Source organism: Dermochelys coriacea, chromosome 1, assembly GCF_009764565.3.
Source record: "Dermochelys coriacea isolate rDerCor1 chromosome 1, rDerCor1.pri.v4, whole genome shotgun sequence".
Taxonomy (NCBI): Eukaryota; Metazoa; Chordata; order Testudines; family Dermochelyidae; genus Dermochelys; species Dermochelys coriacea.
Genome location: NC_050068.2, coordinates 229,169,210 through 229,191,483, shown reverse-complemented (window position 1 = coordinate 229,191,483; position 22,274 = coordinate 229,169,210). Strand labels below are relative to the sequence as shown.

Here is a 22,274-nt window from a genome sequence, read left to right as displayed (position 1 = left end):
TGACTCCAGACGCAAAAGCGCTGCTGCACCTACAGTGGAGAATCCATGGGTGGGGGACACATCTTGAAGAACCTCAGTTACTGGACAAGATGAGTAACCCTCTCTCTTTCAATCTCCTGGTCTGCCCACTAGACATTAGACCTCAGCATATTATTTTCATTGCAAAAGAAGATTTTCTATTTTAAAGAAACTTTGCTCAGTGAACCCCACCAAAGGTCTCTCCAGTTTCCTGACAAGAAGAAGTTATACCCCCTGAGCTTTAGCATTTAGGCCCACTGGTAATAAGCTCTCTAGAAAAGCTGAAGGAAAGGCAGGTAGGATACTCCTGAGGGAATCGTGCGGCACTACGCATGTGCAGAATTTATGTCCTTGCAGATTTCTTTGCTTCCCTGCAGAAAAATTACTTTCTGATGGGGAAGCAAAGGGAAGCCACAAGAATGGCCATGCAGCCCTTCCCAGCAGTATGTTTTGGGTGCCCAGGGCAACTGGCAGAAAGGTAAATCACTGTGGGGTAGGGGAAGGGACTGGGGAAGACCCAGCTGGTGGCTCCTGTGCTGCACTGGGCTTAGCTGCTAGTCCTGGCTGGGCTGAGGAGGACGGGACTTCCTATTCCCCTGCATGGCATCCGGAGCCAGGTCAGACCCTCCCCCGGGTGAGGGAAGCTCTGCAAACTCCCCTCCCCCCTGATTCCTGCACCCATTGCTCCTTAGCTGCAGAGGGAGGGATCACTGTACAAGGAGCTGCTGCCCCATCTGCCCAACCCCTATGTATCCATATCCCCTCATACCCAGACCCTCTCGCCGAGTCTCCCCCTCCCCCACACCCAGAACCCCCGCTGACAAGCCCCACTCCTCCTGCATCTGGACCACCCGAATGAGCCATGCACACCTGGATCCCCACGCCATTGAGCTCCACTCTCCCAGCATCTGGACTCCCCCACTGAGCCCCCACACTCAGACCCCCCTGCCAATCTCTATTTCCCCCCCACACCCAGACTCCCCCCTGCTGAGACCCAACCACCTTCACCTGGACCTTCTTGCAGAGTCTCATTACCATTGCACCCAGAACCCCGCAACTAGCCCCTGTGGATCCAGATCCCCCCGCAGCCGGATTCCCCCACTGAGCCACCCACACCCAGATCTCCCCACACCTGGATCCCGCCACACTAAGCCCCTCCACATTTGGATCCTGCCTTGCTGAGCCTGCCTGCCCACACCTGATGCACCTGGCCCAGAGGGGCAGGGCCCTGGGGTGTTTCTGGTGTAGGCCCAGTCCTTGCGCTGTGTCCGGGTTGGGTGCAGCCTCACCCCTGAGTCCATGTCCCGGGGAGGAACTGCACAGTGATCTCCCACCTCTGTGCAGTCAGTGGCCTTTACTTCTCAATGCCTTGCTGGAGCCTCCACATTTATTTGCAGAATTTTAAAGTATCGTGCACAGAATTTTAAATTTTTTGGTGCAGAATGCCCTCAGGAATAGGAGGTATAAGTAAAGCTGATAGGAGGACGACAATTCCATTTTACAGCAGCTTTCAAGATTTTGAAATTTGGTTTTGTTCCACATCCAAAATGTCCATTTTCAGATTGATTTTTGCTTCAGAAAGGCATGGTGGGGAGGAGCTGGTAATTGAGCACTAATCTGGGAGACCCAGATTCAAGTCCCTGGTTGAGAACAGTTTTTTCCATCCTAGATTACTCTCAATCAGGCAGAGCAGGTACTTAAACCTGGGTCTCCCAAATCCTAGGCTAGTGTCCTAACCAGCAGGCTATAGAATGTGGGACAGCTGTAGAGATGAGCTCTGAGAAAGCTTTAATCTGTGTATTAGGTAGCTGCTTCCAATAGCCAACCAACCTCATTTCTCATTCCTATATAGTAGCATGGAATAGCTTCCCTTTTGTCTCCTTCCTTGCCCTATTCTCCTCTGGTGCAGATTCTGTTACAGCACGTGCCATATTGTGAAGTAGTTCCGTGCCTTTAGAATGAAAAGCAAGCATTTTGGTATTGCCCCTGAGAGCCTTGTTTTCCTTTCTTTATAGCGTCTCTCACACTGTTTGTTTGGGACTAGGTGCATCAACTCATTGTTATTTAAAATAATGTAAGAGAAATAACCTTCAAGGCATGCAGTCCGTGAAGGATTTAGGAGGCCTTGGTTTAAATACCTCCTCCACCACAAACTCTGCGACCTTGAGCAAATCACGTAGCTTCACTGTGCTTCCATTTCCCTTCTGTGAAATGAGGATAATAGCACTTCCCTTTCTCATAGGAGTGTTGTGAAGTTAAATAAGTTAAAGATTCTGAGATGCTGAGATACTATGGTGAAGACACATCAAAATACGTCAAAATTTTGTTGAAAATTTTCAACAATCAAAAAATTTCAGCCAGCTCCATAGCTGGACACTACACTGAATGTTTTTCAATTTAAATATTTTTGTTAGAAAATTTTCAGGGTTTTTTGTTTTTGGTTTTTTTGTTTTTGTTTTTACTGAAAATCCAGTTTGCAAAGGAAAATTTCATTCAAAACCTCAACATTTGGGAAATTTTTGTCTGCTCTAATAATAAGCTAAATGCTGAAACCACCATAGCGTGATGTAAATCCAGAGCATAGATTGTGTCTAAAGTGATGTGGGACCAGTGCTTAATTTGTGCCAGAGTGTGCCAGGGCTGAGCCTCGGGGCCTCTGGGCTTGGCGGTTCAGAGCCTCGGCGCCTCTGGGAATGCTCCCCCATCAGTTATGAATGTAAAAAAATTGCTTGAGCCCCGGCACCTCTTTTATTACCAGTTAAGCACTGTGTGAGACCAAGAAAAAAGGAGTGTTGGATTCGAGTTGGGTAACTTCTTCGGGGCCTGTGGATCTGGAGCCACTGGAGAAGGCAGAGTCTCTCCTCATACAGAAGGAAAATGACTTTCATTGACTTCAGCGTGAATACAACCTTCATCAGATGCAGTGGATTTACCATTACAATACCAGCAGAAGTAATGCACTCATATTTAATTAGTTTAAATCAATTTAGATGAGATTAATTAGTGTTTGTGCAGACCGGTTGAAGTGTCAGTTGCTATGGAAGTGCTAAATGCTTATTCTTTACATTGAATACTGGGGTGGAGGATGGGGGGAAATCAGGTCTGCGTTCAGGCCTTAATTCAGCAAGGCACTTACTTGCATGACTCGGGGCTTGTCTACACTGGCACTTTACAGCGCAGCAACTGTCTCACGCAGGGGTGTGAAAAAACACTCCCCTGAGAGCTGCAAGTTTCAGCGCTGTAAAGCGCCAGTGTAGACAGTGCCCCAGCGCTGGGCGCTGCGCCCCTCGTGGACTACACAAGGCCACGACTACACAAGGCACGTTAATACGCTGCCGCAGCAGCGCTTTAATGTTGCAAGTGAAGACGTGCCCCAACTTCAAGCCTGTGAGTAGCTTCATTTAAGTCCATGGCGCTCCTAGCGTGCTTAAAGTTAAGCTTGCGAGTACATACCTAGCTGAATCGGGGCCTGATTGCTGTATCACTCAGCAGTGGGCATACACAAATCCTGAAGAACACAGACCTCAAGTAATATTCAATGACCATTTGATATAGAGAAAAATAGGCCATAGGGCAACTTTTCTTTGTTTGTGATGGATGTTTTTTGTTTTCATGTGTCTGTTTTCTGTACTGAATGTGAAATGCAGTAGGGAAATCCCCAGATTTAAGACACCATTTTCAACTACTCCCAAGATTCCCAATTCAGTTTGCTCTGGCCTTTAGACACCTATATTGGCTGACTGATTTTTGTTTGAATCTCCATTGTGTGCTTCCTAAGACAAGGAACAAAGAAAATTAACATACATAACTTGCTTCCACTTCTGACTGTTACAGCAGAATTGATTTATTGATTTTTCTAACATTGCTTTCGTCTCTCTGTGAATCAGAACGAGATGCCTTTGACACCCTCTTTGACCATGCACCAGATAAACTCAGCGTCGTGAAAAAGGTAAAATATTTTAAAAATGTATTTCCTACTGTAGTCAGTAGTGGATTTTTAAGCAGAAAGGGGTCCCAGAAGTCTGAAAACCTGTAGAAAATATTTGTGGTATCAGTGGAAAAAATATGCCCATCAGTATCTTACAAATTTCACTCCAAAGTTACAAATGAAGTGCTTATCTTGAAGCTTTGTGGCTTGGCCCAGTATTCATTGGAGTCAGTTAAGACTCCCATAATTTCAAGTGGGTTTTGGATCATTCTTGGTGTTTGTCAGCCCTCTTCCATACAGCACTTGGAGAGAAACTACAGGTATTAATATCCAAAAGAAGCATCCAGTGTCTGATCTGAAAAAAGAAAAGGAGTACTTGTGGCACCTTAGAGACTAACAAATTTATTTGAGCATAAGCTTTCACAAAAAGCTAATAAGCGATGGTCACATAAACACCACCCTATACCGGAAACCTACTGACGGCTATTCCTACCTACATTCCTCTAGCTTTCATCCAGATTACACCACACGATCCATTGTCTACAGCCAAGCTCTATGATATAACCGCATTTGCTCCAACCCCTCAGACACAGACAAACACCTACAAGATCTCTATCATGCATTCTTACAACTACAATACCCACCTGCTGAAGTGAAGAAACAGACTGACAGTACCAGAAGATTACAGACCTGAGAGTAGCTATCCTTCAACAAAAAAAACTTTCAAAAATAGACTCCAGCGAGAGACTGCTGAATTGGAATTAATTTGCAAACTGGATACAATTAACTTAGGCTTGAATAGAGACTGGGAGTGGATGAGTCATTACATAAAGTAAAACTATTTCCCCATGTTATTTTTCCCCCCACCCCACCCCCTACTGTTCCTCAGACGTTCTTGTTAACTGCTGGAAGTGGCCCATCTTGATTATCACCACAAATAGTTTCCCTCCTTTCCCCCCCTCCTTCCTGCTGGTAATAGCACATCTTAAGTGATCACTCTCCTTATAGTGTGTATGATAAAACCCATTATTTCATGTTCTCTATGTGTGTATATAAATCTCCCCACTGTATTTTCCACCGAATGCATCCGATGAAGTGAGCTGTAGCTCACGAAAGTTTATGCTCAAATAAATTTGTTAGTCTCTAGGGTGCCACAAGTACTCCTTTTCTTTTTTGCGAATACAGACTAACACGGCTGCTACTCTGAAACCTGTTGTTATGCAAGGCACTGAATTTAGCCGTATGGAGTGGAAATCTATCAACTTCATGAAAAAAATTCATACCGATACAGACAGACATCATCTTCCTCTCCAAATGCAAACAGATGGACATCATACCAAAAGGACTGGAGGTAAAAAAATCCATTACAATCTACATACCACACAGACTATGCTGACAGCTTGTGCCACACACTCTCAAAGAAACTGCGGAACCACCTGATCAACATCCTCTACAGCAAACAGGGAAAGATTAAGAATGAGCTCTCAAAACTGGATACTCTCATAAAGAACCAACCTTCCACACAAACTTCCTCGTGGCTGGACTTTACAAAAACTAGACAAGCCATCTACAACACACACTTTGCTTCTCTACAAAAGAAAAAGGACACTAAACTCTTGAAACTACTACATGCTACCAGGGGCCACAATAGTGGTTCCCTTAATCCACCCAGCAATATTGTTAATCTGTCCAACTATATTCTTAGCCCAGCAGAAGAATCTGTCCTATCTTGGGGCCTCTCCTTTTGCCCCTCTACCCCCACGAACATGATACAGTTCTGTGGTGACCTAGAATCCTATTTTCGACGTCTCCGACTCAAGGAATATTTCCAACACACCTCTAATCAACAAATTAACCCACAGGGATCTTCCTACCAACACTACAAAAAGAAGGATTCTGGGTGGACTCCCCCTGAAGGTCGAAACAACAGACTGGACTTCTACATAGAGTGCTTCCGCCGACGTGCACGGGCTGAAATTGTGGAAAAGCGGCATCACTTGGAACTGAAATTTGTTTCTTTGCATTATATGATTGTTGTTATTTGTATTACTAGTAGGGTTGTCAATTAATCACAGTTAACTCCCGCGATTAACTAAAAAAAATGAATCGTGATTAAAGAAATTAATCGCAATTAATCGCATTTATAACAATAGAATACCAATTGAAATTTATTAAATATTTTTGGGTGTTTTTGTACATTTTCAATATTGATTTCAATTACAACACAGAATACAAAGTGCACAGTGCTCACTTTATATTATTTTTGATTGCAAATGTATGCACTGTAAAAATGATAAAGAAATAGTATTTTTCAATGCATCTCATACAAGTACTGTAGTGCAGTCTCTTTAGCATGAAAGTGGAACTTACAAATGCAGATTTTTTTTTGGTTACATAACTGCACTCAAAAACAAAACAGTGTAAAACGTTAGTGCCTACAAGTCCACTCAGTCCTACTTCTTATTCTGCCAATTGCTAAGACAAACAAGTTTGTTTACATTGACATGTTTCCATGCTGATGATGCTCATTAAAAAAATAATGCGTCAATTAAATTTGTGACTATACTCCTTGGGCGGAGGTGGGGGAAAACAGTATGTCTCCTGCTCTGTTTTACCTGCATTCTGCATACATTTCATGTTATAGCAGTCTCAGATGATGACCCAGCACATGTTCGTTATAACAATGCTTTCACAGCAGATTTGACAAAATTCAAAGAAGGTACCGATGGGAGATTTCTAAAAATAGCTACAGCACTCGACCCAGGTTTAACAATCTGAAGAGCCGTCCAAAATCTGAGAGGGATGAGGTGTGGAGCATGCTTTTAGAAGTCTTAAAAGAGCAACACTCTGATGCAGAAACTACAGAACCCAAACCACCAAAAAAAGAAAATCGGCCTTCTGCTGGTGGCATCTGACTAAGATGATGAAAATGAACATGTCAGTCTGCACTGCTTTGGATCGTTATCAAGGAGAACCCATGAGCAGCATGGATGCATGTCCTCTGGAATGGTGGTTGAAGGGACATACGAATCTTTAGCGCAGCTGGAATGTAAATATGCAATGTCAGCTACAACAGTGCCATGCGAATGCCTGATCTCACTTTCAAGTGACATTGTACACAAGAAACGGGCAGCATTATCTCCTGCAAATTGTAATCAACCTTGTTTGTCTGTGTGATTGGCTGATCAAGAAGTAGGACTAAGTGGACTTGTAGGCGCTAAAATTTTAAATTGTTTTATTTTTGAATGCAGGTTTTTTGTACATAATTCTACATTTGTAAGTTCAGTTTTCATGATAAAGAGATTGTACTACAGTACTTGTATGAGGTGAATTGAAAAATATTTTTATTTTTTACAGTGCAAATATATGTAATAAAAATAAATATAAAGTGAGCACTGTACACTTTGTATTCTGTGTTTTAATTGAAATTAATATATTTGAAAATGTAGTAAACATTCAAAAATATTTAAAATAAATGATATTCTATTGTTGTTAAACAGCACGATTAATCACGATTAATTTTTTTTAATCGCTTGACAGCCCTAATTAGTAAAGCACCTAGGCGCCCAAGTCATGGACCAGGACAGAAGAGGTCTTTTCCAGGATACATTTAAACTAACACGTTTAGGCTTGTAGCATGGACAAGTTTTTATTTTTCCATTCTGAAACTGCTGTTAAAGCATTTTTAAAAAGTTGATTGAATTTTAAGTGAATGCTGTCCATTTAATATACACTTTAAAATCTGACTCCCTGTCCCCTCTAAAAATATTTTAAGCTGATGGCTAGATTGCTGGGATAAATACCTTAGTACAGTAACTCCTCTCTTAACGTTATAGTAATGTTCCTGAAAAATGCTACTTTAAGCTAAACGATGTAAAGTGAATCCAATTTCCCCATAAGAATTAATGTAAATAGGCGGGGTTAAGTTCTAGGGAAGTTTTTTTCACCCTTTAATACTGTACACAGCGATGATGATTGTGAAGCTTGGTTGAGGTGGTGAAGTCAGAGGTTGGGATATTTCCCAGGGAATGCCTTACTGCTAAATGATGAACTAGCAATTGGCTGAGCCCTCAAGGGTTAACTCATTGTTTATGTAGCCTCACGCTCTACAAGGCAGCACGAATGGAGGGAGGGGAGACAGCATGGCAGACAGAGACAGAGAGACACACCCTGTGTGTGAGAGAGAGGTGCGCCTTGCTCCTTTAAGTATGCTGACCCCATTCTAAGTACATTGCCTTTTTAAATAGATCAGCAAGCTGAGACGGCAGCTGCTGCTAGGAATTTTCCTCTGCTGTCATGTGTCCCTCCTGCTCTATGGAAGATGGAGTAAGCAGGGTGCCAGGAGCAGGGGGGAGGGGGACACCCTGACATTAGCCCCTATCTTGCCGCACAGCAAGCAGGAGGCTCTGGGGAGCAGCTCCAAGGCAGAGGGCAGGAGCAGCCCATGGCAGCGGGGGGAGGGACAACTGAACTGCCAGCAATTGGTAGCCTACGGGGCAGCTGCCACATAGGGAATTTAGGGGAGTGGGGAGCTGATGGGGGGCTGCTGGTCCACCCTGGTTCCAAGCCCCCACCAGCTAGCTGCAACGGGCTGCTCTTCCTGCAAGCAGTGGACAAAGCAGGCGGCTGCCAAATGACGTTATAAGGGAGCATTGCGCAATTTTAAACGAGCATGTTCCCTAATTGATCAGCAATGTAACAACGTTAACCGGGACGACTTTGTGAGGAGTTACTGTATATATTCATAAAAAGAAAGGGAGTACTTGTGGCACCTTAGAGACTAACAAATTTATTTGAGCATAAGCTTTCGTGAGCTACAGCTCACTTCATCGGATGCAGTGAGCTGTAGCTCACGAAAGCTTATGCTCAAATAAATGTGCTAGTCTCTAAGGTGCCACAAGTCCTCCTTTTCTTTTTGCGAATACAGACTGACATGGCTGCTACTCTGAAACCTGTATATATTCATGCTGCTGTTGTCCCTCTGCTGAATGGTAGCAGATGTCTAGGGCCTTGAGGGTCAGCTTCCTGTTCAGTTGGAAATCAGACATACAGAGTCTGGGTATATTCTTATTGTAACTCGTTTATTTACACACACACACACACCCCCCAGTTCTGGAACAGAGGGGTCACAAACAGCACACAGACCATCCCTTCATTCAAGAATCTCAACCCAGTACCAAGGCCCAATTCCCATAGAACAATTCTGGTGCAAGAATTGGCTCTGTTTAAAGAATTAAGGCAGGCAGCGCACGCTCCTGCTGCTTACCATGGCTCCGCCAAGAACCTGCAACTGAACCAATACCACCATAGCATTTCCTCCAAGACTAAAAATGTGCTTGTATGCTAAGAAAAATAACTTGTAAGAGGTGACTCCTGCCATAATACTATTGCAATGGAGATAGTAATTTTACACTGCTGTATCACTTTAATACTTACATATACTGACAAAGAGGGTATTGTGACAATTGTTTACCAATCTTTTTAGTCTAATGCTGTATTAACCCTACCATATGGACATTGGTTCTTGTTTCTAATCTCATTAATCCTTGTCATCTTCCTTTACAGTCTCTGATCACCTTTGTGAACAAACACCTAAATAAGCTAAACTTGGAAGTGACAGAATTAGAAACACAGGTAGGCGCTTTATACAAGAAAATAAATCTCAAGGCGTAAATTACAAATTTAGGCCCCAGTTGTGCAAACTATTTTGCATGCGCTTCTCTTTATACATGCAAGTAGTTCCATTAGAGGGATACTCGTGTGTTTGCCTTATTTTGTAGGTGATCGTTATTTGCAGTAATGTTTGCCTCTGGCTGCTTCTCTTGCCCACTTATTGCACACATGACTTATAGCAGATGCAGCTGGTAATCTGTAACCTCTCCTGGCTTCAGATAACAAGGGAAGTTTTAGAATATTTAATATTTGTTTGTGTTATTGACTGTAATATATGGCTGGGTTTCATACCAATGTTTCGAACACATCAAAGAAAACGTGCAAAACACTCGCTGTATTACTTAAATTATGGAGGAGAGCAGGTTATGAGCATGTCTTTCCCAACTGTGTGAATTCAGGCTGTTGATCTGAACCAGGACAGCCTCAGTTGATTCAGTAATTGTTGTGGCATAGGTCTGTATGTGTTTAACTCAGATTAGATATTGGATATTCTTCAAAACACTATAACCCAATCAAACATGAGTTCTGGAGACACTGGGGCATGTTGCTTTCACTCAGCTGCGAGCATATCAGAAGCTTGTATAGCTCTAACTGCTGTAATAGAAATAATTACACTGTGTAATGGAAGAGAGTTCACAAAAGATGAAGACTGCTTTAAAATGGGACTAAGTGGTTAACTTATTCTTTGCTGTTTGCCCAGGAGAGTAAGTGTGGGCACTGGATAGCCTAGGGAACTGGTTATGGACTACTGAGCATTTCATCTGGGTAATTGCTCTGAATCTGGCCTAGGCTGATGTGGATTAAATTGATCATCCACTGATTGATATTTTGGGGCCTTAGTGAATGGGAGGCTTCAGTTCTGGGGCCTGGCTATCTGTATTAAAAAAAAAAATGTACTTGAGCTCTCTGCTGAGACACCTGTGATTAATTGGGCAATGGAGACTTGATCCACCCTCTTGCCCCAAGAGTCTTGTATGATTGCTGTCAGTGCGATATCTGATTTATGGGTACAGATCTTTGATCTCCAAGGGCTGTCAATCCAGCCAGGGCTGAAATGTACAAAGAATGTAAAAAATACAAGAAAATGGGCCAGGGAAGGTTAGAATAAATAGAAATATTGGTTATATGAGACATCCTTCTATTTTAGGAATTAATCAGAATCTTGGAACTCCCCCATTGCACTTACTGTGGAAGCAATTGCTAGACTGCGGTGCAAAGTGGTCAGAATTAACAAGGATTTTTATGCTTTGGAAAGTAGGTTGAGAGGCTATCATGTCTGACAAGTTACTAGATAACACAGAATTTTGATCACTGAACTATTGCTTATCTTGGTCAGATAGTGCAGTAGTGCATTAACGTGCTAGCTGGGTTTTCTGAACTACTGTCCTTAACTAGATGGAATGAGACCTGGTGAAGTGTTCTGAGAATTTCTTCCTCTAGGGGCTGGCCTACAAAGTGGATGTAGATGATTTTTCAAAGGAACAAATGGCAACAAAGACCTAACTCCTATTCATTTCCAATTGGAGTTAGACATCTCTCTGCCATTTGTGCCTTTGAAAATCTGCCCCTTAAGTCTACTGCCAGCTAACAGGAGTTTCTGCTTCTGCTAAAGTGGTAGTGCCTTATCCCATGCCACATTTAGGTCTCTGTGGATTGTTGCACTGCTTTATTATTACTGTAGCGCATAAGAGCCCTAGTCATGGACCAGGACCCCATGGTTCTGGATGTTGTACAACACAGAACAAAGACCGCTCCTGCCCCAGAGAACTCTTTGCATGTTCCACCTTATCTCTGATAAAAAGTTCAGGGGATGTCATACAGGTCATATTTGAACCAATACAGGGAATTCTGTTTGAAAGATACAGTACCTACCAACATTTTAAAAGGAATTGTATGGGTTTACAGCAGTGATTCTCTACTGGTGGGTCTCTTCATAGGCTTGGTGTGCCTTCCTCTTGGGTTGGAGCACCTCATCCCAAGTCACATGAACATACATATGGTGTAAAACAAGGAAAAGGCATGCAAAAGAGTTTTGTGTGGTCTTCTGGGTTGTCTTTTAAAGATATAGTTTTCCATTATCAATGTAGCACATAATTACTCGTAGTGAGGGTGGTAAAAACAGTGCACTCAGATGTGGGGAGACATCCCTGTGCCCCTCTGCAGCAACCTATCTAGCCACTTAGGGCTAGGTCAATGGACTCCAAAGAAAAACCCATTTGGCATTCCTCAGCTGAAAGGATTTTGACCATAATACAGGACCTTGATGGTTGAATCTGAGGAGAAGAGGAACTGGCCAAGGGTCCTACTGTTTCTGACACAAGTGCAGTAAACTCCTTCCCAGTCCTGAATGGGGCAGAAAGTAGATTATTAAATGTCTGTAAACCAGCTAATGAAGTGCTGCAAATAGAGGTAAATGGTTTGGGCTGTTTATCTTTGATTTTTTTCTCATTGGTTGCAAAGCCTTGCATGAAACCAAATGCCTCCTGTCTGTCATCTGGGAATTTCACCAGTATCTCTCCTCAGTTTGCAGATGGTGTCTATTTGGTATTGCTCATGGGTCTGCTTGAAGACTATTTTGTTCCACTCCACAACTTTTATTTAACACCTGAAAGTTTTGATCAGAAGGTGAGTAGAAATTCTAGTCTGGACACCTCTCATTACCATATCCCACATGCTATTTTCCAGCCATTGGCTGAATTCTCTTCATGCCCAATTAAGCCAGAGTATAGCATATCCTTTCTTTCAAAGGCTGTAGCGAAGGTGCATTTGCTATAACATTTGGCAGTTCCTAGAATCTGTATTTTAAAGGTTGCCTGTGAACAAAGGTGTAAATCCCAGTGACTTTACCAATACTTCCTGAATGACTATACCTATAAACATATTTAAGAGAAGAAAAGCTAGGTCCTGCGATGTCCAGCACAGTTGTGGTCAGATGATGTTTATAAACCCAAAGGATATAAAATAATAAATAGTTTGCACTTACATAGAACTTTTACATGTTCAAATTGAATAACTTATTTAATTATTATTACAGCAATGCTTAGAGGCCACTCTGAGACCAGGGCCCCATTTTGCTAGGCATTGTATGTAGTCACAATAAGAGAATTAGAGCTCTGAGCTGCTTACAATCCAAGAAAGGCATAAGAAAGGCAAAAGGTGGGAGACAGAAAGTCTTGTCCCCATTTTACAGGTGGGAAACTGAGGCACAAAGAGACTAAGTGACTTGCCCAGGCTAGCATAGGCAGTCAGCACCACAGTGTCAGGAATTGAACCCAGATGTCCTGAGTCTCAGTCCAGTGTCTTCACCACAAAGCCATCCTTTATCTTTCCTAATTTTTGTCACTTCCCTGTAAAATATGGAAATAAGTAATATTACCTCTAATGTATATGAGGAACTGAGGCAGAGCAATAGTGACTTGGCCAAGGCCACACAGCCAGTCTCTCACTGTACTGGGGTTAGAACTCATTTGCTGAGCACTGATAGTGGGATTGACTCTGTACCAGACACACAGTCAGACGTAGGCTCTGATCCTGCAATGAGCACTCCATTGGCAGCATGCAACACGAAACCACACTGAAGTAAATAGGAATCTACACCAGCTCAGGGATCTGCTTGTGCACAAGTCACTGCAGAATTGGGGAGCCATTGTTCTTGCCCCAAGGGGTTTGTAGTCTAGGTACACAGACAGCACACTGGGAGACCCAGAGGAAAACACTCTAGTTAAGCATTTTCATGCATTTCTTTTCATATGGTAAAATGTGAATGATGGCGTCTGAGCTAAAGTGGGTTATTGTGGATGGGCATCGCAGACGAAGTGAGCTATGAGGAGAGGATAAGGATTTGCCACACTGTTGCAGGGAGGTTGTTCCATTGGGCGGCTTAGATCAGTGGTGCCTAGAGCGATAAGCAGGTTGTGAATGTTGCATGCCATTGGGAGGGGCAATAGGTTGTCAGTGTTGGGCCTTCCCAACAGCCACAGAGAGGAGGGGCAGTGCTGGCTGCCGACTGCCCACTCGGGTTGGGCCCCATGGGCCCTCCTTCACAATGGGGGTGCCGCAGGGCTGAAATTGAGTCAGTGGCATTGCAACCTGGAGCACCAGGGTCACAGTGCCGCTTGAGGTTTGGCCCTGCCATCCCCCGTCATGGTGGAGAAGTGGCAGGACCAAATCTGAGTGGGCAGAGGGGCAGCCAGCTCTGCTCCTCCTTACTGCTGCTGGAGGCTGGCTCCTACACCAGGGCTTGCCGACCTCATCCCACTTACAGCAGCTCGTTTCCCCTCTGCTCTGCCCACAGGACTTTCTGAGTGACAGCCTCAAGACCGGCTACAAGTAGGAGGAATTGCAGGGCGTGGGAGAGGGGCAGCAGGGAGCTCTGGCTAGGAGAGGGGCAGCAGGGAGCCCTGGAGCGTACCATGTGAAAAATTTCAGGGATGGCCCTTGGTTTAGATATCCTGGTTCACTGTTAGCCTCCATGCTATATAGTCCTCCTCCATGCTATGCAGTGGTGCAAGTACGGTGGTACAGTCCGGTACGCCATACTAGTAAGATATTTATAGCTGGTATGGTGTACTGGAAAGACACAGGAGGAGCCTGCCCCACCCCCAGCCCTTCCACGCAGCTGCATCTCCCGAGTCCTCCTGCCTGGGGTCTGTACAGCAGCCCCGCCGGAGGACAGGGCTGGGCAGGGGTGGGATGGGGTTGGGTTGGGGCCTAACGGCCCGACATTCTGCTTCTTTCCCCGCTGCGGTTCCCAGGAGAGATCTGAGCAGCCCTGCCAGAAGACGGGGGATACAGCAGCTGCTTCTGCCACACATTCTTCTGTTCCTTTCGCCGCTGCAGTTCCAGAGCGCCTTGATCTCCCAGAAACCTCAGTGGTGAAAGGAACAGAACGTGGGGCCGCCAGGTGTACCGCCCCCAGCCCTTCCAAGCAGCTGTGTCTCCTGAGTCCTCCTGCCTGGGGTCTGTACAGCAGCATGCCTCCTCCCTCCCCCCCAGTGTAATGTGGGATGGATGTGGATCATGGGGACAGGATGGGGAGAGCACGGGGGCCCCAGGCTGGGGGCAGAGTGGGGAGGAGTCACGTGGGCAGTCACGTGCCTCCCCTTTGTGTCCTTCCCATGAGTGCAGCGTACCGGCAAGAAATGATTTCTACTTGCACCACTGATGCTACGTGATCTCTCAGTGAGTTCAGTGCCAAGCACAGTGGGGCTCTGACCCTGGTTGCAGCCCTTAGATGCTTCTGGAATACAAACAATGTATCTGCCCCCTGCAAGGTTGGCTCCTTGTTCTGGTGGGGTTCTGTGGTAGCTCTGGTGTGAGTGCATAGTGCATTCCAGGGTTATGAATAGGAGTGAAGCTGGCTGCATCCGGGGTTGACATATTAGTAATGTTGCAGGAACTTAGTAGTCTTTAAGGGCATGATCCTGAAAAATGCTGAGCACCTTCAATTTCTGCTGACTTTAGTGGAGGTGGTTGAGGCCCAGTGTCTACCAGGAGGAGCCCAACATCTTAAAGGATTTGGTCTTCACTGCCCGATTCACCTTTGATGGATATAGCTCATCCTCATCAGAAGGGATCGTACTATACTGTAGGGCAAAAAATATATTGTACTAAATTAGGAAAGTATTGTAACTGGCTGAAGAGTTTGCCTGAAACTCCCTGCCCTGTTAACCGGTGTTGTTCCTGCTGAGAAACAGCAACCTGGGTTTTGCTGACTCCCTGAGGCAGGTGATTAGTTGCCCGATGTGGATGTAGGGGAGATAGGAGTGGCTTCCTGGAGAGGAGAGAAGTGAATCCAGGATGTGGTCTGAGAAATCCTATGAGAGAAACACCTAGGAGTAACCGAGCCTGAGGATAAGATCTGAGAGTATCTTTTGTTTTCTTAAAGTTTTCTTTTCCTCATAAAGAAATGCCAAGGGAGTGGGTGGTGATGGACTTCATATTCTGTGTGGACTATGTTTATAGAGCAGGTTGGGAAAGATGAATATTTTATTACTTCATTTAAAAAAAACCCTCCATGGGTACTGCTTAGCTTTTTTTTTTTTTTTTTCCAGTTTCTTTCTCTCTCTCTCATGGGTTGAATTTTCTTAAGTATAAAATCGTACAATGCCTATCTATATGCTATAGCTACTCAGCTGTGATTGTGTTGTTGCTTGTTTATGTCTAGCTGCATGAGACTCATGCTGAACCAAAGTTATTAGATATTGTTTTGAACCAGACACGGAAGAAGAAAGTGTGTCTGTGAGCATGGGGGAGGGATTAGTTTGCTTTTATTTGTGAACTGTGCATCTCTTTCTACCTCTGAAATTGGTTTTGCCTAAATAAATCAAGGAAGAACAGGAGTAGGAGAAAAGATTACAATTCTGATCAATTAACTCAACAAAGGGAGCTTTTTCTCATCCTAATGCAAAGGGGTTTTGTATGCGTAACTCCCTCACTCACTGAGATGAGTAGTTTTAATTACATCTCCCCCCTCATGGCACATATCTCCAGAGTCCATCACTCAAAGGGACAAAAATACAAAGATCTCTTTATACAAATTACCTTTCCACATGCAGAGAGGAAGAATTTCTTAAACGTCCGTAGGCATCCAGAAGAAAAGCTGATTGCTCACATTAAATCCTTTCAGACTATCATTCTCTCCCCAACAGGTTTCTCTTCTAAGGGCTTGTCTACACTGGCAATTTACAGCACAGCGGCTTTCTGGCTCAGGGGTGTGGAAAAACACGCCCCTGAGCGCAGGAAGTTTCAGCTCTGTAATGCGTCAGTGTAGACAGTGCACCAGCGCTGGGAGCCGTGCTTCTTGTGGAGGTGTTGGTTTCTTTTAAAGTGCAGGGAGAGCTCTCTCCCAGCGCTGTGCCCACACAAGCCAAGCAGCGCTTAAGCTTTGCCAGTGTAGACTAACCCTAATTGATCCTCTTCATATTTTTCTTTCCTGTGTGCCTCCCTGTTCTGTTCTTTGACTTCGTCTTAATTCTAAGAGTAGTTTTTGTGGGTTCTCTGTTAATGTGACTGTCTTCTTTTTATAGAACCCAGAAGCCCTCTTTTCCTCTGTCAAAATACTGCTCTTAATTATCAGTGCAGGGACAGCCCTTTACTGTTGCTGATTCGTACTTAGTTTGTAATCTAGTGAAAATCATTTGAAAATGTTAAGCCTGACCTTACTTCTAATCTCTCTCCCTAATTGTCACCTGCTTTCTGTTGAGTAACTGCTATTAAGTTCCTTACTGCTTGGGTGGCAGATGATCTGTTCCTTAGAGTCTGAAACACTATAATTTATCTTGAGTATACAGACAGGAAAAGCTCACCAGAAATGCAGATGTTTCTGCCCTCATATAAAGGCTGTGATGTCTTGACTTCTCCAGTTCCCTCCCTGCCCTACATTTATATGATTTATTGATCTCAGTAGCACACCAGTCTCCAACACAGAGACTTGATTGTTCTGCCAAGCTTTCATGGGGTTTCTAATTCAGACTGGACTCCATCTTAAATTTTTGACTCTTTACATTTGGAAACTTTCTTCTTAAATGAGCCCCTCGGTCGATTTGATTTCTGTTGCCTTTACTCCTGGGAGGAAAACACCTGGGATTCGGATCAACGAATGTTGTTGATTTTAAAAACAACAAAATAAATCTCAGCATCATTATTTTTGATGTCAAGAGAACATTTTTTTTATCGATTTGTTAGAATTTGGGAATTTATTTAAATTGCTTCTTTGCAGGTCCATAATGTTTCCTTTGCTTTTGAGTTGATGCAAGATGGAGGGCTCAAGAAACCAAAGGCTCGTCCTGAAGGTAATGTATACTCTATAGAGGCACAAACTATTTATACAGGCATAGTGGCAATTACATCTCTAGTGTTACTCCATTAAAGTTAACAGGGTTACATCAGGAAATAATGTTGTGTGTGCATGCATTGTGTGTGTGTGTATATATAGTCTTTTGGATAAGAGGGAGTCTGATAAAGTTTTTCTGTGTGTGTGTGTGTGTGTGTGTGTGTGTGTGTGTGTGTGTGTGTGTAATATATATACATACATCAGAATATAATGTTGTGGGTGCATGTATTGTGTGTGTGTGTGTGCGTGTGTGTGCATGCGCACACACACACAGAGAAAAACTTTGTTTATCAGACTCCCTCTTATCCAAAAGACGCCTTATGCATATCTGCGTTATCTCCCTTAATGTGCATCATAACTGGAGTAGACTCAACTATTAACAGGTTCAAGTCAGGCCCATGATTTTAGTAATTGATAGTGCTCTGTGATAGCTGTTCAGTAGCCTATGTTAGATCAGTTGGTGTTCTTAATCCTTTTCCTAGTGGAAAGTTTACATAAAAAATTAGCACTAATTTGCTAGCAGCCTGATCACAGAGATCAATAACTGAAGGGATAATTTTTCTCCTATGGAAATCGGTGACAAAAACTCCCATTGGCTCCTATGGTGCAGGGCTAAGTACTGAACGAGCATGAAGACTTGAATTATGCTTTTGACTTTTTAAAGGTTGTACCTCCGAGTACCGAAGCTAATTAATGGAGCAGTGTCAAGAAGCTTGCACTACCTCTGCACTGTTTGCTCTTTGGCTAACAGGAGGAATTATGTCGTTTTGACTGTCAATCAAGCAATCTTCAGTTTCATTATGACTATCCCAGAAGTGTGCTAGATGCTTTTGCAGCACACACAGAAAGACAAGGAGGCTTGAGGAGTTTTACAGTCTAACTTTAAATGAGACAAATGAGGATAATAAATAGCAGGGAGGGGATGAGGTGAGGAAGGGCAAAGGTTACAGCATCAGGATCGCCTAGTTACTTGGTTTAGGCATGTGCCCGTCTTCATATCTCAGACTGTTTGCTTTTCTTGTTTCCCAAAGTGCACCTAAAGGAGAGATTTGAATGAAGTGAACATCCTAGCCTGGAGGACCAGAAGCAGGAAGACATTCCATATATTGGGGCTGGGGAAGGTTGTGGGTGCAGCGGGATCAAAATCAGGATTGGAGTGGAGGGGGAGAAGAGGTGAAGGCAGGTAGCTTAGCCTAACTATTACTGTTTGTTACTGCAGGAAAGCATTCAAAACAGTGTTACTTTACTCTTTGCTCCGGATTCCATGTGGTTTGCCCTCTGATTCAGTGTACAGCAGAGGATGTCGTAGTGAGGCCTGGTCTACACTGGAGTGGGGGTGATCGATCTAAGTTTTGCAACTTCAGCTATGTGAATAACGTAACTGAAGTCGACGTACTTAGATCTACTTACCCCGGTGTCTTCTCTGCGGTAAGTCGACTGCTGACACTCCCCCGTCGACTCTGCCTGCGCCTCTCGGTCTGGTGGAGTACCAGAGTGGACAGGAAGGTGCTCAGCGGTCAATTTATCGTGTCTTCACTAGATGCGATAAATCGACCCCTGCTGGATCGATCGCTCTGGAGGTAAATGTAGTCATGCCCTGAGAACTGGGACAGGTTTCAGTGTCTACATAGTCTTAAAATAAGCTGATTATTGTACCCTTTAGAAATTACATTTATTAATAAAAGTAGAAGGGCAAGGTTAGTTAATATGGCAGTCGTCTTGGTCTAATTGTCTCCCCCGCTATTGCAGGAGGTACAGTCTCGTGTGTACAGTTCCTCTTTGGCACCGGTTCACATCTGCTACTCTGGGTTGAGTGAGGATGCTGATATACCACACAGAGCTGTGATTTCCAACAGAGGAGATGCTGTTTTTGTACAGCTGCTCCTGTGGAAGGGACAGTAGCATCGGAGGCTGTTCTTGTTGCAGTAGTTTTATTTCATCTTGCTGTGGAATCCAGAATGACAGGCATTTGCAAACATTAGTATCCCTTTGAATAACAATTTGCAGTGGCACAGTTTCTCACGCTCCACAGAATGTTTTATGTGTGGGATTCGCTGTGTATGCCCTACTGTACTGGTGTCACTTTGTGCCTGAATGGACTGGAAAGAGCCCCAGTTGAAGCCATTTATTTACATTGATGGACAGTTGGTTTGACTCGGGTATTAAAGGCCTCTTGAATTATTGTAGGATTTTCTGAGGACAGGGCACTGTAACACCACTTTGCAGTGTAAGTGTTTTCTGCGGTACTCGCAAGAGACAGGTCTAGTGTTCAATTTAATATTTTAGTATATCCTGCTCCACTCACTCCCACCCCAATAAAATATCAAAAGTCATCTTGCATGGTGTATACAACATTGCACAAATTACAGGCCAAATTCTGGCCTCCGTTACATCCATTAAATATAATAGACACATCTGAAGGCAAAATTTTGCCCTAAGTCATTAAAGTAGAGAGAATTTTAGTGGGCTGCTTTATTATCTTCCCAAGAGATTTTGACAGGTTGTAGAGGTATTATTCATTTAAACTCTATTTTAGGCTATTTTTTTGACTTATTGCCACGTTTGGTTGGCATTCTGTCAGTTAACACTGGCTGGGCTTTGGCCACACAAACTTCCTCTTACAAGGAGCGGAAGATTGAGATCATGGGTTTTTTTGGGCATGTCTGGTGTCCCTCTTGTCAGTGCTTCTCATCTCATGGCCTATAATTACCCATGCAGTGAGGCTATATCTGATATTCCATTATTTTTTAATCTAGCAGACAAAGGTTTAACAAGATCCAATGGCTAGAAGTTCTTTGAAAGAAAAAATTAAACTGGAAATAAGGCATAGAATTTATAAGTGAGCGTAATTAACTAATAGAACAAATTACCAAGAGATGAGGTAGATTCTCCATCACTTGCACTCATTAAATTAAAAGTTGATGTATTTCTAAAAGATGTATTCTAGTTCAGGCACAAGTTATTAAACTCGGTGCAGGAATTACATGGTAAAGTTCTCTGGTCTGTTTTATGAAGGAGGTCAGACTAGAAGATTGTATACCCTTCTGACCTTAAATTCTATGAATCATTACATTACATTAGCAAGTAAAAGACTCGGGTTTATCCCTTTGCAGCAGGAGGAGTGAGCAACATGTCATAATTCTCTCCCCATTGCCTCCCATCAACTGAGGCAGAAGTTGTGGCAATGACTCAGAAAGGAGACCCACACGATCTTCAAGGGAGGTCTCTAGGATGTAGGACCTTGAGAATAGGAGGGAAGGGAAGAAGTAAACCAAAGGAGCAATGGGCACAGATACCCTAAGAATCCCTGAAGGCAGAGGACCACCTGTCACCTTAAAAAAACAATCATCCCTTTTAAGTGATGATTGCAAATAAACTGCACCGTCCACTTATCTTGCAGACCAGGTATAACAAAGAGCAGAGACAATGAATCTCAGTACTGGGCACCTAGAGATGTAGTCCTTGATCCTTAGCTCTCGCGGAGCTGTGCTTAGTGCAGCAGTAGAAGGGGGCTTTATGTCACCTTCATGCTCCCCCAATGCACAGGGCTGATTTGGTCTCAGCTGCTCTAATTTCTAGCTGCCTGCAGTGGACTCGAGGGGGATTGGTGGAGTGCAGTGCTTTCTGGCCACCTTTCCCTCCTTTGGAGTACTCTCTGTGTTGGCTGGATGGTGTAGAGTTGGCTATGCAGGCTCTATGCCAGGTAGGGATTGCCCATGCTACAGTATCCTCAGCTAGCCTCATAGGCCAGCTGTATGGGTGCTCTGCACTACCAGAGCTATACATTTGGTATTGGAACTTCAAGTTGGCTGCCTGCACCATTAGGTTGAATCTTCCTGTAGGTTTCCCTGGCCCACACCAAAGATTCCCCTTGGCTTGCTGATTGTGGAGGATATGGCTGGTAAGAAGCTTTGCTCCTTAGGGCTAAGTTCACACTTAAATCTGTCTCTGAGGCAACTCGATCTGTTGCACAGAAGGTACGTACACGTGCCCTGGCCATTTGGGAGTGTTGTGCTGCTGGGGATGCTGTAGTGTTAAACAGCTTCCTATGCCTTCTGGAAAACTTTGATATACAGAAACGATTCTGCTAAAACTAGGCCTTTTCTTCCTGTGTTATAGTGGTCCTTTTCATACAATCAAGATCTTTGTTAGGAGTTCCCTTGCTCCTGCTGCTTATGCACACATACAAGGGTTAGGAAGAGAGGATAGCATGGGGGAATTGCATGACGCTGGGAACTGGTCATTGGATATGTCGCTGTTCACTTCTAAGTCACCACTTAAAATCCAGCCAAGCTGGTAGAGGCTGCACATCACTTAGTAATGCTGGTGGCTGTCTGGGAGGCTTGTGTAAAATAGTTAATTTCTTCCCAAACAAGTGTGTGCAGCACAAATCTGTCCCCTCAAATGGTGCTAATTGAGAGCCAGTTGGCCATCCCGTCATGGAGGCTGAGAAGCATATGTTCATGGAGAATGAATTTCTCTCCTACCCAACAAGGGATCATTTCAGGCCAGGCACATTTGCAGGGTATGGTGAGGAAGCCTGTGCTGGGTCCTCTCTGTGGAGCTCTACAGCCAGCACGTTTCAATCCACACGTTAAACGAGAAAGACAAAGAGCCTCTTTTCACTCAACTGTGCAAAATAATAGACGAAGGAAGAGAGGGTGAAAGGAGACGTAAGACCTGGTGTGAAGCGTAGGGGGGGCTTGTGAATTGTCATCTAAAGAGTGAAGCAGGTGTGAGAGAGTGTCATGGAAATGATTTTTCCAAACAGGCTGTGGATGTTTTGTTGTACCTCAGATTGGTTTCCCCAGCTCAAAGAAC

At 43.9% G+C, this 22,274-nt stretch overlaps 1 protein-coding gene across 6 annotated transcripts in view; it reads left to right on the top strand.

Annotated features, from left to right (window-relative positions):
* Positions 1-22,274, top strand: part of PARVB (parvin beta) — a 104,973-nt gene that overhangs the window by 78,069 nt on the left and 4,630 nt on the right. For all 6 annotated transcript variants that reach the window (XM_038397832.2, XM_043515606.1, XM_043515587.1 and 3 more), the window contains 4 exons: positions 3,906-3,967; positions 9,512-9,580; positions 12,143-12,244; positions 17,340-17,412. In XM_038397832.2, the coding sequence (XP_038253760.1) occupies positions 3,906-3,967; positions 9,512-9,580; positions 12,143-12,244; positions 17,340-17,412 (306 nt within the window). The remainder of the gene's footprint in view (positions 1-3,905; positions 3,968-9,511; positions 9,581-12,142; positions 12,245-17,339; positions 17,413-22,274) is intronic.